The sequence below is a fragment of the Chinchilla lanigera genome, unplaced genomic scaffold (assembly GCF_000276665.1).
Source record: "Chinchilla lanigera isolate Chin_1 unplaced genomic scaffold, ChiLan1.0 scaffold00117, whole genome shotgun sequence".
NCBI lineage: Eukaryota > Metazoa > Chordata > Mammalia > Rodentia > Chinchillidae > Chinchilla > Chinchilla lanigera.
In genome coordinates, this window is record NW_004955518.1 from 1,254,570 (window position 1) to 1,272,951 (window position 18,382).

Below are 18,382 nucleotides of genomic sequence, written 5' to 3' on the forward strand. Positions count from 1 at the left end.
TACTACTATGGAGAAGATTGTTTTCTCCCTTGACAGGGGAAAATATGTTCTAAGTGTGAAGCCAGCTGCTTCTGTGGACAAAGAACAAATCTGAGTTGGGTCTGGAGCTGACGGTGAGACAGAAAACAGCAGGAGGACTGCCCACTGTAACAAAACCGTAATGGCTGCAGCCACACTATTCTCTGCCAATCCAGCTGTGTGATGGTGGTTAAAAAGAAATAATAAAATCACCAACCTCAGAATGCTTTCGCCAAATGTCTATGTTCTTGCGTTGAGCTTTCGAGAAATGGTCCCAAGCTTTTTGTCTGGTAGAAGCGTTGAAAACGGCCACAATCTGCTCAACTTTGGTGAACAAGGAAGTCAAACAAGACAAGTAATTTATGTTGTGATCACTATAGGGAAGCAAAGCAAAGACACTAGGAGTCTATGGATGATGTCACAATAGAATCAACATCATCAATATCCATCCACTTTGTGCCTTTTTGTACTTACATTTTAGCAAGGCTGGGGATGTCTCCCTTCAAGTCTGTCTCCAAAACTTTAAGTTAAAACAAATTCTAAATATGACTGGGAAAAGGGCATGGGCACCTATATTGGAGCAGTCCTTAGCTCTGGTTTTAAAATGTGATTTAGGAGAGCTGTATACCACAGTTTGTAGAGCTATGAACCCGAGCACTGACATACACATAAAAGTATATAACATATTCCTGTTCAGGGGTTTAGAAGGGAAGCCAAGGTGCAGCGGCTGAGTGGGAAGAGCCAAACATATGTGACTTCTTCTTTTGGTCTCTATTTCAAGGACTTGGCTGAAGCCTTCTGAAGATATTACTGTGTCCAGGTTCTAAGATGGGCCTATGAATAGTTGTGTCATATCTTCCCTCAACTGCAGGGGCCACTTTCCTCCTTAGTCTTTTTTGCCCCTATTGCACTGTCTGTAGCCAAGCTTCTCTTCACCAGACAGGCTACGGAGCCATCACTCAGGTCTAAGGCTGACCAAAGCTCACGGGACCAGCAGCACTGGCATGGAGTCCTGATTTCCACACTTATGGCTCTCCACAGTTCCTCATGATCATATAAGTTGTCATTCCATGATCACTTTCATGAGATCCTCCTCCCTCTGGTTCTCAAATCATTCAAAGGTTTAACTCTATCACCTTGATTTCACTGATCACTTCTGTGGCTTTCAGGCACAGGGTGCAATTGGAGTGATAAATATTCAGGGATTGTGAACAAAACTGTGTAGGAAAAGGGATGAAATTTTAGCAGAAGGTATTAAGAATAGAGCCAACCACTCTAGACTCAATTCTGCTTAAAGTTTTTGATCTAGTAATGACAGGATTAAGGGAACTAGAGCACTGAATTAATTATATGGTTAAACCTGAACTTGTAAATATTTAGATAGAAAGGCTCAGTTCAAATTAGGTTCTCATGGATGCTAATGCCCTATCAACAGAAATCTTTCGTAAGTGAATCCTAAGGCTCTACTATGAAAAAAGGACATCAAAGCATTTCCAAGATCTTCTGGTATTCAATTTTGAAGAATAATAGAATAATCCACACAAAAGAACAACACTCAATGCCATAGTTTGAAAGTTTAACACACAAAGTAAACAAGCATGGGGCTGGGGATTTAGCTCAGCGGCAAAAGCGCCTGCCTGGCAAGTGCAAGGTCGTGAGTTCGGTTCCCGGTACCGGAGAAAAACCAAAAAAAAAAAAAAAAAAAAAAAAAAAAAAAAAAAAAATAAATAAATAAATAAACAAGCATGTGATGGAGCAGAAGGAAATAAAAGCTCGATCCATTCATTCACAATAAAATGCATATCTTCTAATGCTAATAACTATTGCTTGATCTATGGATAATTTTCATAGGGGGATTTTATGTTTACTATTTTCTAGTTGAGAAAAACCTCACCTGTAAAGTTCCCTATTTTGGCAAATACTGTCATCATGTCATGTGATGAATTTGTTTCACTGAATTTTCATGGGAAGGTTTGCCATCTGTGTGGCTTACTCTCCCTGAGCTCATGTGATTTTTCTCCTCAGCTTCTCCTGGAGGAAGCAGCACTGCCAGATTAGTCACCCTGAGCAGCTCAAAGTGCTGACCTTCACTGGCCACCCCACCCCCACTCCCCCATCCCGTGTGTAATGTGACCGGAGGAGGAGGGAACCCAGTCAGTGTGACCACCTAGGATTTCTGTTCATTTTGTGTGCTTAAAGAATGGGATCATGGTGATTTCAGCTGCCTTCTGCAGGGGCAACAGAGCAGTCAGTTCAGATGAGATCAACCAGCAGGGGTGGTGATCATGAGATTATTAAAAAGTAATGGGCTCCATTGCTTTTAATAGCAAGGACCTTTCATTGGCATCTTTTAGAAGAGGAACAGCAATGGTGTCCTGACACCGGAGATGAGAGGAAAGAGCCATAAGGGTGGAAGCTGAGTATCTGGGTGATGATAGTCAAAATTCTGGGATCGTTTAGGAAGGGCTCTTAATAAAAATAAGATACATAAAGAGACAATTGTATATGTTCATGCTGGTGAAGGAAATAAAAGAGACTTAGAATGTACATGGAAGAATACAGAGGAGAAAGCACTTAGAAGATCATACCAAATGGCCTAACATTGCACAGGTTTAAGGGTAAAATTAGATCTCCTCAAGTATAAACATACAGTAGATATGTCCTGATTCTTTCAATTGTGGATCAGTGCTCAGCAGAGAAGCAGGGATGGAGTATTCAAAGGCTGGTGTTGTGAAAGAACTTCCTGTGAAAGTAGCTGGTCGTGCGGAGCTAATGCTGCGTGAGAACAAACCTTGAAAGAGTGTGTCCCTAGTTATGCTGCAGGTTGAGGACATCCATCTGAACAGGCTTTGCTTGGGAGAAATGGTGGAGACATGCAATAAGGCAGAGGCTCTGGAGTGAAGAGGACAGCAAGCAGTTATTTGGCAGGAAGAGGTAATGGGACAGGAGGCTGACTCCCTACACAGGAGGACAGAGGAAGGGGACCAAGACCACTTAGGCTGGGAAAAGCAGCAGAGGCCAAGAGAACATGCACAGCTGGAGGTCTGGGAAGAAAAGAAGGAATTTACTTTTTGGACACGTTGAGCTAGAGAATGTCTGAAGGCCATCCAAATGGAATTGGGGAATAGGCGGAGGGTTCAGAAAGAAGTCAGAATTCAAACAGATTTGTCTGAAATTCTCTGGGCCATTCTCAAGATTTAGTAACTATATTCTAATTAAAAGCAAAACTAAGTGTTGTTAAATTTTATACCTTTCTTATGAAATGTTATACCTCTCCCGTACATACTCACAAATCCTCCAAACAGAAAAATGAAAATGGTATAACTCAGCTTAAGTTTTAAAAACACTCTCAAGTTACTTGCCTGGCTTACTTTACTTTTATTTCTCCTCAGACTGCTGCTGAGCCAGACCTTTGTCTTGCACAGGAAAGTGACTGTGCTCACAGACTCTGGAGGAAGAGTTGGGTCAGCATGAACTCATCACCATGAGGGAAGAGCCACCCCAGCGAGTATGGCCTACTGAATGTCCTTCATAGACAGCATATTTTGAAAATCATAAATCAACATCACCACAGTACTGACGTCACAGGAAGATTACACACTCTTCTTTGCCTTCAGTGGGTGACACCAAAGAATCCCTGAATTAACCTACTTATCACTGCTTGAGTACAATTCAAACTACTTGTTCATGCACAGTAAAGCTACAAGTACTTAGCAAAAGAAAATTTAAAATTCTGATTCCAGAGAAAGAGATAAACAACAAACAAGATGGCACTGGCATTTGTTAAGAAAACACAGCTTACAGAAATTTGTGTGCAGGTGGAAAAAATTCATTTGAAGGACAGCCCAGTCCCTGGCCAAACTAGCTTCCTTTTGTTCCTCCCTGGTTCCATTTACTTCTCTATAACTTGTTTTTCTTTCTGAGTCATTCTCTTCTGTGGTCACTTTAGATTCCAGCAATGGTAGGTCTGTTTGCTAGACATCTTTATGACAAGGGAGCAAAAATACTTGCAAGCAATATAAGCCTTACAGAACAGACCATTCCATAATGAGACTATCCCCAAGGTGTGCTATTGCTTCACATGGAACCATTATCCTGTCAAGGACAACGACTCTTCCAGATCAACCAGACCATCCCTGGACCAGCATTACCTATTCTGCAAACTGTGTAAAGCCCCCACTAAGCACACATCCAACCCTTACTTTTGTTCTCTTTTTCTATAAAACCTCAAAGTTCCTGTCAGCTCCCCCTAGGACAGGATCTTGCACCTCTTTATCAGTTCTTCCTACTATAGCCATGCTGATTAAGCTCTTGTGCTGCCCTGCACCACTGATGGTCTTCCAGACCGGCATTTTGGAATGAGTGAGCCTGGTCTATTGGAACCCCCAGATCTAAAGCCCTGATGACAAGATCAGTGCCCTACCCAGTAGCTATGAAGGTGCCACATAACTGGTCCTGTATCAGAGAAAAGCATAAGTCCTGTTCTATGATTGCTAATTACTTATTCAAAAAGGTATACCCCAAAGTTTTGGAGGTATTGTCAACACAAAGGGCTCACAAAAAATTTAAATTGATCTTTCACCTTAAAAAGGTTTCCCTAAATTCTGTTGTGTTTTGCTTAAATTAGGTTGGTTACCATGATAAAATCAAGTAATCAATTCTTCAAAAGTTTATATGAATATCAGTCATAGATCATACTACAGTTCCAAGTATACTCAGCAGGTTTAAATGAATGTAAGGGCTGGAAAAATGGAGCCTTGATCAAATTGCTAGTCATTCTGTATACCTGCAGCCCTACCGCCCTACCCATGGTTACTCATTGCGCACAGGTGGAGACACAGCCAACCCACACACACACGCACACATGCACACACATGCGCACACACACATGCACATCATGAAAATTTCAAAAACATAAATTCTGAAGACTAAGTAATTTAAGAACTTCTTTTGCTCTTTCCCCCACCCAACAATGTTTGGGCATCTGCAGAGTTTACAGCACACCTCTTCCTTGATAGAGCAACTTTAACTACCGGGAGTATTTGTCTTTAGCCTTCCCAGGGAGTGGAAGCACAGAACAGGACTTCCACTGAAGCAGAGGCAGACCACATTTAAACAGTCTCTCCTGGAAAGAGGAGGGCATCGAGGGCAAACCTCAAATTTCTGGCTGTACAAGACCTCTGTATTTTAAACTCTCGGCAGAAAAGCACTGGAGATACTGAACGAGGGAGGCCCGGCTCTACCAAAGGGCACAAACCAGCCCTTTCCCTGTCGCGCACTCTTTGCTCACAGCTGTATCTCTTGTTCCAGCTAAACAGCTGTGAAAGAACCTTAAATCCATTTAGTGCCCCAAATATCTGGAGCAACTGATTACATTCTTCCAGGCAGTAGGCTTTCCTACATAAAGCGCCTCAAACAAATTTTTGAAGCTGAATTTTTGTTTTTAATGCTGTCTGAGCTCAGGCTAGAGCCTTAACTCTGTAGGGTTCAGAGGAACTTTTTTCCTTGAAGGGATATTTTTCTAAACCCCCCATGAATAGCTGAGAAGAGATTTTCCAAGGTATGTCATAGTGAAATAGTTGACCTCCCCCACCCTAACTTGTTATTGTTTTTAAATACTAAAAGCTGGGGCAGAATTGTTTTATGGTCAAAAGGGTGAAAGAAAGAGATTGTAGATATAGTGATGGAACTGATGCTTTCTGGCCCAGAGTAAAGAAACGGGGAGGAGAAAATGCAGTGCCTCAGGCTCGCAGGACACTCCCAGAGGCACTGCCGGGAGGGAGGAGAGGTAGGTCAGTGTGGGGGAAGTGGGCTCCTACCCACTTCCTCCCATAGCTGGGGTGCAGGGCTGTGCACAGGAGCCTCCCAATTGCCTGGCCAGAAGCCTAGGAAATGGGAGAATATGCTCAGATCTAGAGTTTACGGAGGCCTACACTGAAATTTCTGGCTGAGGAGCAGTAAACGTGTTGGGGGCTTCTGTCTTAAGATGGGTAAAAGGGACATTGCAAGACATTGTGAATATACTGCAGCCCTGTGAAAAAGGCCAACCACAGACTTCCTGCTTCTGAACTTCTTCCCTAGATGAGGCAGAGGTTTCCAGGGTTTTTTAGAGAATGGGTGTGGAAGCACAGAGAGAAATGAGCTGATCAAATCAAAAAAGGAAAGGACACTTTTAGCAAATTTCAAGCAAGTAGGAAATGGCCAAATTGCTCAAATAAATGAAAAAGAGTGACTTTTAAAGATCTGTAGAAAATGCAGAGCATCTGAGGAACTGCAAATCCACTTACTAATGCACATGTTCAAATATTTTAGAAAGCAACAAAACAAAAATCCATGAGATTGTAATTGCAATGGTTTTTTACAATATGTAGCATTTACACAGCTTTTTAAATCCTACAAATTCCTTGCCTAAATTACCCTGACTGACTTCATAAAAGCAATATACATGGATAGAACCAAAATAAAACATGGAGGTCTTCCTTCCTTTCCAGATCCCCTCACCTGTTTCCCTTTAAAATATTAAGATTCTAGCAAATTTACTCACAGAAAATGTAATGCATATATTTTTCTGATACCTTTTTTATAGGAGTGCTAAGAATGTATACACTCCTTTTTACCTTGCATTTTCACTTATCGTATCTTGAAAAATATTCATGTGTACATTGTTAATAAGGCTGAAATGAACACATTTATGTATCTTTTGAAATTGTTATGTAATTATTTTATAAAAAATTCTTAGTGGAGAGAGTAGATAAAAGAGTATCTGAATTTTTAATTTTGAGAGCCACTAGCAAATTGTACTAGAATTTATGCCCACTATGTATATTTCAGTTTCTCCCTCCACCTAAAGTGGATAATCAGACTTAGATTTTGCAATTCTTGATATAAGACAGAAGGCAAGAGTCACATGATGACCAAATCTCTGTTCCAGCAATGTCTATATTTGAATTTCTATTATAAATAACAGAAACAAGTCCAGGCTTACCAAACCCACTGTTTTCTCAGTAGCTGACTCATTGTTAAAGAGCAGTCATCCAGCAGGAAGGGGAAAAATCTGGTTTCTGGGGATCTCCTTTTCCCCAAAATAATGACCCCCAAATTTCTCTGAGTCTCCATTGACCCCAGTATTGGTGATATGAAAACCATCCAAAGCTAACAGGTTATTTCTACTTACTTAACCATTACTGGGCCAGGCACTATGCTCAAACATTTAAAATAGTAGTTTTCTTTTTTTTTCTTGGTACTGGAAATAGAACTCAATTGAGAGCTAATGAGGGAAAGTCTAAGCTAAATATGAATGCTCTTCTAGAGGCTGGAAAAGACTCTGCCAGACAGTAACCACTACACCTCTATCTGAATGCCTTGAATGAAGAAAACACGCTTGTGTAGATTGTTTCCCATCTTCCTCCTGCCTCATCACACACATCCTCTCTCACTAGCAGTGGCTTCTTTTCCAGCCTCTAGAAGAGCATCCATATTTAGCTTAGACTTTCCCTCATTAGCTCTCAATAAGGGGACCTCGTGCTTGCCAGGCAGGCACTTGTGCCGCTGAGCTATCTCCCCAAATAAAACAGTAGTTTTCAAGTGTGTTTCCTGAGCTGGCATCATCAGTATAAGCAGAAATGCAAATACTCAGACCTCCGACCTACAGAATCAGAAACCAGGGGTGGGGAGGGTGAGAGGTGGGGTTGGGGGGATCTGAACTTTCACAAGCTCTCCAGGTGGTTCCAATGCTAAATTTGAAAACCTGATTTAAAACACTGTCTCAGTGAAGTTTCCCAAAAACCTGCTGAGGTAGGTGCTATTTTTATACCCATTCCATTTACAAAATATGTTGAGGTTTATGGAGAAATAAAATTATTCATCCAATGCAACATATTTGGCAGGCGAAGCTGGGAATGGAAATTATATCTGCTCAACTTCAAATTGTCTTCATACCCACATGGGCCAAAGTATTACGGGCCTGTGATGTGTTACATGCCAGACACTGTATTAGATGTGGGGACAGGAAGAACCCAAGGTGTGGCAGTCCTTCTTCAGTTAATTAAAGCCTGGGGAAGAGACAGCCACATCCGTATGAGAACAACTGCAAGGGAGTTCCAGGGTGTGTGGGTAAGGCCATTAGGGACCTGAGTGCGACCTGTGGGTAAGCACAATTTTGCAATGCAAATGCAAAGAAACCAGACATTTGAGGTTGTGATGGGGCCAGAAGCTGCCTTTACCTCCCTTCAAAGATTTACTGAATAATCTGAACCCCACCTGAGAAGAATAGAGGTGTCTGGTAAAAGAGCCCCTATTTCCTTCTAGTCTACCATGCTAGCACAGACTTGTCTCAGTATTTGTCCTCAGCATCCTCTGTGATCTGAAGTCACTCTACCCTTTTGTTGAAATAGCCCTTGTAGAGTAGTAAGCCTCCGTGGGAGGAGCCAGAAGGAGGTGGGGCTGAGGGACTGCCTTTAGGGATCCCACTTTCTTTGGAGCCTGCCTGTGAGGGCAAAGGCGGAGTCAGGAGACCTGGTCCAGCCAAGCCTCAGTCCCACCCTCACTGGCTTTGTGACCTTGCAAGCCAAAGGGGCCGCATGAGGCAACCATAAATCTCTAGCTCTGGGAGCCTGTGGGGTGGGGCAGGCAAACTTTTCCTGCAAAGGAATAAATTGTCCTTACTTTTGGCTGTGCAGGTCATATAACTGCCCTGCTGCCGAAAGTGTCTGTACACCTCAGCACAGCAGTTTGTCTCCTTCTGCAGAAAACCCACTCACACTGTGGCTCCTCTCTCTCCCTGCCAGTTTCCTTCCACTGGAACGCCAACACTGGGACCCACTCCTTTTCAGGTGCACAGACTTCAGAACACATCAACTCTGCCAAACAGTAACCACTATGCCTCTGTCCGAATGCCTTGAATGAAGAAAACACGCTTGTGTAGATTGTTTCCCATCTTCCTGCTGCTCCATCACACACATCCTTCCTCTCTCACTAGCAGTGGCTTCTTTTCCAGACTCTAGAAGAGCATTCATATTTAGCTTAGACTTTCCCTCATTAGCTCTCAAAAATTTTCTTTCTGAGTTTTTCTGCTTCATGAACTATCATGCACTGTGTTACATCTTAAATTCCAGCCTTCTACAATTCTCAATCATCCTGTAGTATAAGACATACTTTCTATCTTTTGGCAATATTAAAAAAATTCTTTCCTGATGTTAACATCAGTTTTTGGCTCAGTTAAATTTCTGGTAAAAAAAGAAAGAAAAGATACTAAAAGAGGTTTGGTTCAGTTCAGTTGTGACATGCTTCTAGTGTCCTCTACTATGAGCTTTGTACCTGTGAAATAGAACATTCTGTACTCATATTACTTTGGAAGCTTTTGAAAAAATTATTTTCTTTGGACATTTATTCCCTGAGAACAAAGACTCAGCATTAATGGAAATTATGTTTTCTCCATTTAATACACTGGCAAATATAGCTATCAGTGTGACTTTTGAGGAGAAATAGAAATTCTGTCGAGTTGCTAAAGCAGTTATGGGGATTTGTTCTTTTCAAGGATGCACTACAGCAATGACTTCCACAGACATGGGAAAATATCTTAACACTTCATAAAATTCTTTTTCAATAGCGGGGGACACAGGAATCAAATTTCCCTTGGTGGAAATAAAAAATGTTTAGCTGAGGATTTCCTGAGGAGTAAATGATTTTGGAGAGAGGTTTTTAGGCAGAAGAAATGTGGACAACACCAATCTCCTTAAAAGGTGGATCAAAGCACAAGCAGAGGTCAGAAAACCCCACATCTCACTTCAGCACTAAGCACATGGCCTGGCACTTAATAGGGCCCTCATAAATATTTGCAGAATGAGTTTGATCATTCGGTCAAACAGCTGAGGCTTTTATGGTTTCAGCCAAGAAGATAGATGGGGATGTGACTGAGGAGGATGTCAGCATGCCGCACAGCCGTCTCTGATGATAACTCTACTCGGCTTTACCAGCTACAGGTTCCGGGCACTCATGCTCAGAGCAAAAATGTGGCCTCCAGCTCACAGTGCATCCAGCAGAGGTAACCACCAGTGTACGGCACAGATGGGACATATGCCCAGAGGAGGGTCTGGTCCTTTATTCTGTGATCACCTCAGGAGCTTTTGAAATCTTGATTGGGCCATTGGCAACCACATTGTATTTAGATATCTGGAGATGCAAAAGGATCTGAGTTATTGATATGATAAGGACTGCAATTTTAGAGTACTTTAGGGGATTATCTGGTCAAACTCTTTTACCACAGAGTTGAAACAGAGACTTAAGGAGCTTGGAAGAGTTTCTTAAAGTTAATTAAAGTTTGAGCTGGGATCAGAGCCAAGATCTCTTCAGAAGTCAAAAATGTCTCTACCTTTTGCTCTTTTCCAGACCTAAGATGAGGTTGATGCCATTTCCTATCATGAATGCATACAGAAAAGTTATACAATAATTTTAAGCTTTCTTTAATTCCAATCTGCAGATTAAAATAAGATTAATAATAGTATCATGACACTAGTACTGTAAAATTTATATCTAAAGTATATTTTGTGTGCTCCATTTTAAAGAGAATGATACATTGGATCTACATCACTTGAGATGATTTATCCCCAAAAAAGCAACTTTAAGAAAATTTTCTGTAATCATTTGGTTCCAGTTCAATTTCTAGAGCCACCTTTATTTCCATCTATGATTGCTCAAAAATCAGTGTTTGTACTGAGATCTTCCATATGCTTAAAGAAATCATGTCAAGCCCAGAAGCAGTTCAATGAGAAGAAAAGAAATCAGAATATGGCTTGTGTCAGTAGCCTAAAATCTTTCTAGAAGAAAACAAGGAAATCTGATACATAGAAAGTTATTAAAATTACTGAAGTACTCAAGTACTGACATACTACAAGTTCTGCAGAGGGCAGGAGAAAGGAGATGGTTCTGGAGGCACAGGCTAACAGAGGGCACAGGCTCTCAGGAGGAAGTGTGACAGTAGTAACTGTAAGGCTCCCCTGGGAGGAGGAGATGCATCTCAGGCAAAGGATGCAGAATGAGCCAATGTGTAGAGTGGGAAAGAAGGGCGTACTACAGGCAAATGCTTCGCATTCTGACCAGGTAGCACCATTTATATTCTGTGTGACGCCACCACACCTCTTCAGCTCTACCGAAACACTATCAATCTATGGCTATAAAATTTTCTTCCAATAATTGCCACTTTTCATTCAAAAAAGAAGCAGACATTATGTTACAAAGCAAATTGTACAAGTCGCCAAGAGTCTTGGTTCTAATTTTCCCATGAACTTCTAAATGACCAAGAAGTCTCACGTCTGCTCCTTGAGCCTGTTTCCACTTTTGTAAAATAGCCCATCAGGTCCCTATGGTGCCTTCTAGCACTGAGGTTCTATAACTCCTACTTTTCATTCATGCTTATTACATTTATGGTGCATATTCTTAAATTAATATTAATTGATCCTCCTCCACTGCCATCTGGCTTCTCTTTTGCCTTTCCTCCATTCTGCTCCCTCCTCTCCTTTCACCAGGAAGCTTCTTGGGAAAGTACCAAGTGGGACTATCACGGAGCATTAACATTTGCATGAGGTGTGTTTGTGTCATAACAAGGCAGGTGCAACTGGTCATCGTGGCATGCATACTAATAACTGAATGTGGTGCATGAGGTGGTGTGTGCTTCCTCGGCTGCTGACTGAGCTCTGAAATGACAACCTCTACTCACGATTGAAAAACTGAAAGTGTGGAGGCCTTTGGGGAGTTCCTGTGAAGTATAAATTTTTAAAAAGCAAAGATCAAAACGCAAAAGTCTCTGAGTAGCAATACCTGGGGAAATTTTTGCCAAATGGACAGATTAAGTAATGACTTAAAAATGAGATGAGAATGATACACTGATAAGAAGACAGGGGAATGATTCACCTGTGGTGCAACTTTTTTTCCTTTCTTTTCTGTCTAGAAAGTGAGATCTACCCAGCTGGTGGAGGTGGGGAAGAAAAAGCTCCAGGTGCCAAATCAGGATAGGTGATGTCCTCGTTTCACATCTTTGATGAGAGCCAGTCCATGGTCACAAGTAAAAATTTATTGTAGGGGCTGGGGATTTAGCTCAGTGGCACAGCGCCTGCCTGGAAAGCGCAAGGTCGTGAGTTTGATTCCCGGTACCGGAAAAAAACCAAAAAACAAAAAAAATTTATTGTAAACAGAAGTGAATGGATATAAACTCTAAGCTCCTACTTGTGTCTAGCTGCTACCCTTTGATACTTTGGACCAACGTTGAGATGAAAATAGTGCTGACTTAATCATATCTAAGATCTGTTCCCAGTGAAAACTGGAGATATTAAAAAGGTTTAAGCACATTAAATCTTGGCAGGCCGGGCGTAAGTGGTGCATGCCTGTAATCCCAGCATTCAGGAGGCTGAGGCAGGAGAATCATTGCAAGTTCAAGGCCAGCTTGGGCTACAAAGTGAGCTCAAGGTCAGCCTGAACTGCATAGCGAGACCCTGTCTCAAAAAGAGAAAAAAAAAAACCTTGGCAGAACTGAATACCATCAAATCTGAAAGATAACTGCTGGATTTTAATGTAGAACTTGACATTAATCACAAGTTTTTCTTATTCTTTTTTTTGTTTTTGTTTTTGTTTTCCAGTACCGGGAATCGAACTCACGACCTTGTGCTTTCCAGGCAGGCACTGTGCTGCTGAGCTAAATCCCCAGCCCCCATTTTTCTTATTCTTAACGGTTCTTGGGGTTGCTTTTTCTCACATTTTTTTGTTAAGCACTAACATTCAAGAATAGCACCTTTGCTTTCATTTTCACAGACTAATGATGGCGAACCTTTCAGAGAGCAAGGGCCAACATTGCAATTAAACCTGAATACTGAGGTTTTAGCTTAGAAAAAAATAACTATGTTAACATCTTTTATCTTAAAAGAAAAACACAATGACATGTGTGTTATAGGTTCAACACCCCTATTCTAGGTGGCTGGATAGTAATCTAGGCCAATTCTTTGAGCATTTGCTTTTCAAATTTGGCAAAGTCAAACTTCACAAAGCAAGGAGACCGATGCATCCTGTCCAGCTTCATGGGCTCCTACCTGAAGTTTCCCTTGTCCTGCTCAACCAATGGGCTATTTCCAGCAAAATCTATAAAGGAATTCACCATGCTCTGAATTTTAAAAATATAGTTGAACTTTCCCAGAGGTTGTCAAGTAAGTCCTTCCCTCAGGATACTAGATCCGTTCTATTCTGCTAAATACACACATTTCCATGATTCAGAATAATTTCCCAACACTCTTGGCTGTCTATTGCCATGGGGTGTTATGAAGGCCAGCAATGGGGTTCTTACATGTGGGCACAGCCACTCAAGACTACTGCTGAATGACCAGACTTCTCACCATCTAGAAGGAAGAAAGCTGAGGTGCTATTTCTTCAATATTAGCACCTAATAATTTCAATCTCTTTCTAGGTAAGAAAGCTAAATGTGACTCCTGTGGGGTCTGTCAGGGTTACTGATGCAGATGAATGGGTGTTTGACTGGTTCTGTTTTTGGAAAACACAGCAAGTGTGTCTGTCAATCACTGTGACTTTGGCAGTTGTTGCTTTAGAAGTGGCCCCACAGTACTGATATCAAACTCATCCCACCATGCTGAACAAGCTGGGGAAAAGCAGAAAATGTGGTTGAGACAGAAACATAACTTCACCTGAGAAAGGGCAATTAAGGACAGGAGATGAGATCTATTAAATTTACAGGACAATGAAATGTGTATACCTTCCAGGTTAATAAGGTAACTAACTACTAATACTGTCATGGTGAGTGGAGGATTTGATTCTGGTCACATGTGGGAATGGCCATCTTTGTAAAAAGCAGACAGAAAAGAATGGAAAATTTTGAGGCTATTCAGTAAGATATGAAATTTTCCTGTTTTGCTTAATTCCAACTAATTCATGCTACATTAAAGATATTATCCATAGTTAAGTCATATTAAAAGAGTTTTTTGTCAGGGACACTTAAAGAACCCTAAGATGCTCCACAGCTGGGATGTGTACCCCTCAGCCAGTACTATGGGTGGTTAAGATTAGCAAGGTTTTTCACAGTCTTTGTTGAGATCTGCTGATTGCTGAAATATTTTGCCAGAATCAAATTACAAGGTATGCATGGGGGTGGGACTCCCAAATAGTAATGAGTAGACAGCGAATGTGAAGGTTGCTGAAAGGTTACATTAGGGATCTTCTGGTTTGTTTACTCCTTTCCTTCAACTCTTCTAATATCTCCTACCATGTTACCAAGAGTGCAGTAAAGAATAGATTTCCAGAAACACAACCAGTGAACTCTTTCTTTGATTTGATTTGTTACACAGGCAAACTGAAACCATCTCACTCCAAAAGGTGATAATACCCAAAGACGCGCTGCTCAGTGAGGTCACCAGGAATTTCTGAATTCACTCTTTGAGGCTTCCTGCCTGCCTCCCCTCCCTTCCAGTTACTTACTGCTCATTTGAATACTCACTCCCCCAGCCCCACTAGCCAAATATTTGTTGCATATTTATATGTCCCAAGCAATTTATTTCAACTACCAAAAAATTACATCCTTTCCTGTTCAAATAATTACAACTGGACAAACCATAATATCATCACCTGTCTGGGTACATGTTACAAAGGATCTTAATAAGATAAAATAATGGGGAATCTATAACAAGAAGGTGGACAAGAAAGATCTCTCTGAAGGGGCCTTTCAGCCAAGATCTATAGGATGAGAAAGATTCAAGTATGCAAAGAGTAGGGAGAAGAGCATATCAGGCAGAGGGAACAGAATGTGGGATGGCTCAGAGGCTGGTGGCAGCTTTGATAGGCTCAGGAGGAAGGAAGGAAGGCACTGGATATACTGGACAGTGAGTCGAAGGAAAACAGATGCTGACAAGGCAGCTCAGAGAGCTTCATGGATGAGGCAGGGTGACGATATTCTAAGTGCAACAGAAAGCTGCCAAAGGTATATAGGTAGAGAAAACATGGTTGGATTTAGACCAGATGATTTGTGGAAAATAGATTGAACCAGAGTAAAGGTGGAGAGGGAGGCTCTTTGTATGGCTAAGACGCAGAGTGGTTTTCCAGGAGCCTTCCTGACTATGAAGACTCCACTTTTATCCTGGAGAGCAAGGGCCACAGCAACAGCCTTGGAAAAGCTAATAGCACCCCAGAAAGCTCAGCTTGCATACCAGCGAACTGCAGGAGAAAAGTGGCTGAACAGAGAGGCCCTTTTCAAGGTGGAAATAACAGGATTTGCTGAGGGCCTTGGGGTGGGACTGGGTAGTAGGAGACAGAGGGCTTAAAAGTACTTAAAATATTTTGCCTTATAATTTATAAAACTGGGAGGAACAACAGGTTTGAAGAACAAAAGCAAAATTTGATTTTCCTCCTGATAAAGTTGAGGCCCCTAAAAGCCATCTGTGGCAATGATCTCCACTCCTGTGGCGTCTGTGTGGTGGGGTCTGGTCCTCCCTGCCCTTCACTGACCCTGTCTCAGGACAGCGCACAGGCTCTGCTCTGTTCCCTGTAAGTGTCCAAGTGGAGGCTCTGGGGACTTAGCCTCAGTGCTCAGTGCTGCCTGGGCCCGGAGGCTCCATCCTCATCTCAGCCCGGTCTTCCAGTGGGAGGTACTGCTAATTAAAAGCTGATATTCGGGTCCCTCCATGCTACACTTTCTTGGGTCTTGATTATTTCAAATATGCACCTATTTATTTCCACGTAATAACAGATGGCATGTCGCATGCTTTTGGCCACTTCATAGGAATCCATTTAATTCATATTTCTTTTAACAGTTATTGCCAAAAAAATTGCTCCCCTGTTCTAACCTATGACTGCCCTCCTATCTTCACTGTGACAGCCAGCGGTTGAGTCTTCCCTGCCAGATGGGACTGTAAACTACATGAGGATGAGAACTTTCAAACTGTCTACTCCTGCCATAATTGTAGGACTTGTATAATTGGGATTGTTTTGCTTTGCTCTCTCACAATTTTTGTCCTTCCAATCTATCCTTATTTCGTCTGGCTACAAAACCATTATTTCTCCCCTTCTTTAAAAGCTGATGTCAATAGTGTTTTTACTCTATCTCTAATAACCCTTATTTCTAGAATTTGTGAACATACACAGCTGAATAAAGGGCCTTTCCTCAAGGCTGGTGAATCTAGGGAGGGTGGTCTGACATCTGTATGATACAGAGGAGTTCTAGCTTTTATTTCGTCTTTTTAAAAGACAGATTGATCTCATGCTGAATATTCAGACACTCTCAGAGTTTATGTGTGGAAATTTATTAAATGATACTCTAGGCTTTTGCAAAACCTGTCTTGACAGCAAAGTTATATGAGATACTTTTACATTTAAGATACTGGCTTTCCGTGCCCCTCTACCATCCCATCCTAACAGATGTATCCTTCTCTGAGTTCACACTAATGAGAGAGTGATAGACATTTTGGCATATTTTACCCCTGCAAATAATACTTCTGCCCAGAAGGAAAATGTAAACCACGTTATGTCACTGTAGCATGTGGGTCCCTACCGCTGGTATAGAGTAGAGCGTGGCATTATTACGGCGTCACTCGGTGGTATTTACCAAGTGAGAGAACACTGGCAGCTGTGACACGTTACACTACTGTGACGTTCACCACAGACAAAGATAGAGCGCCCATAGGGAGAGCAGATACCTTTTCCTTGAATAAACCCCTGGGCAATTACCTTGACTATTGTTTTATGAGAAAGCTCCATTTATACCCCTCAATTTAGGATCTAAACATGAAAAATCACTGACACTAAGTAGTTAAGGAAATTTGCTTTCCAAATGAAGACACGACAAAAATCTCTACTTTTGTGTTGCCTATGTGGACAGCCAAAGCTCACCTCCAATAAAGGATCCTGAGGAGTTGTTTTTCTCACTGACAGTAGCTTCTTCCTACCTAGAGCCCCATGAAAACACGTTCAGGGTCTGCTTGCTACTGACAGCTCAAGGAGGGTATGTGAGTATGTGGGCACTCTGCAGGGGGAGAGCAGCCAGCCCGCAGGAGCAGTATGACCTGCGATGGGTGTGCCAGGCTGCCCTGCCCTGGGCCTGGCTGTGGGATTCTGAGGAAAAGCTACAGAAATATTGCTCACCTTGAGAAGTAAGATCTCGGGGCAGGGTCCGTTCTCCTCCAAGGTGCCACAGAACATGATAGGTTATGAGGTTTGCCATTCATTGTGGAGTAAAATGGGAGATTATTGAACTACTTACCCCCAAATCAAAATATAAAATGAATTCAAAAGAAAAGGCAAAAATCACAACAAAAGAGATGGCCCCTGAATTTTTACTTACATTGAGTGAGGATCCCGGTTAAGGCATTTTTAAAATTTTCCTTGGCTTCCTCCATTTCTTGCTCATGGGTGGCTTTTTCATTCATCAGCCTGCGGACGTGGCTGTTGGCTGATTGCACCATGGAATAGAACTGGTTTGCAGAACGCCGGTTCACTTCCCCGCGTTCAATCCAGGAGAGCAGCACTGTGATAGCCTCAGAAAACTTGCTATCATCTAGAAAAGCAAAATCACTCACTACAAATCATGCCAACACAAGAAAACATACTTTGTTCTATTTCCTCTCAAAAGACAGGGCAAGGCCCACCCTAGTGGATACATTTTCAGAACCTGCCAAATTAGCTTTCCTGAGACTAACTGCTTCAACTTGTCTCCTAACTTGTCTTTTGTTATGTAACTATGGTACCATGGAATGACCCAAGATGTTCTTCACTGAACAACTCCAATGAGTACAGCTGTAGGACATTTGTTCTGGGGATTTTTAGGAATAAGTTACAGTCCCAACCTCACAGCAAACCTTGACTACCCTTTCTTTAATACTGACTTGGAAAACTATTATTAACCTAGTGACCTCTATTTCTTCATTTCTTTATGAGAAATATAAGTGAAACCTGTTATCTGAGTTATAGAATTGGCTGAATTAAGCATCCAAATGTAGATAATAAATGAAATTACTTTAAACTGGATGTTATGGGAGATACTGTTCCCAAGGCAGGTAGCAGGATGAGTCATTTCTTGCTCTGCTGTGGTTCAAAAGCAGTTTCATTATAGGGTTAATATCACGTATTTAATTAAGCCGGAAAATAGAGTATTTCCTTCTCTTTCATAAAGAAGACTGTTCCCTTGGGTGGTCAGTGTTTGCTGCATGGCTGCTGGAAAGCCTAGTTGAACCGGGGGAGAGTGAGGAATGAGGTTCCACTTCTCAGTAAATTATTAAGTTCATGTTAAAGAAAACAAACAGACTTGCCTGCTTCGGAATGGCTGCTGGGACAACTGCCTTATATGGCTTGGAGGTGGAGAAAAGAAAGTGTGAAGGTGATTAAG

At 41.8% G+C, this 18,382-nt stretch overlaps 1 protein-coding gene across 9 annotated transcripts in view; it reads right to left on the minus strand.

Moving 5' to 3' along the window:
- Nucleotides 1-18,382, minus strand: part of Enox1 (ecto-NOX disulfide-thiol exchanger 1) — a 552,470-nt gene that overhangs the window by 130,014 nt on the left and 404,074 nt on the right. For all 9 annotated transcript variants that reach the window (XM_013506967.1, XM_013506965.1, XM_013506964.1 and 6 more), the window contains 2 exons: nt 17,342-17,554; nt 236-342 (listed from right to left, as the gene is read on the minus strand). In XM_013506967.1, coding sequence (XP_013362421.1) covers nt 236-342; nt 17,342-17,554 — 320 coding nt within the window. The remainder of the gene's footprint in view (nt 1-235; nt 343-17,341; nt 17,555-18,382) is intronic.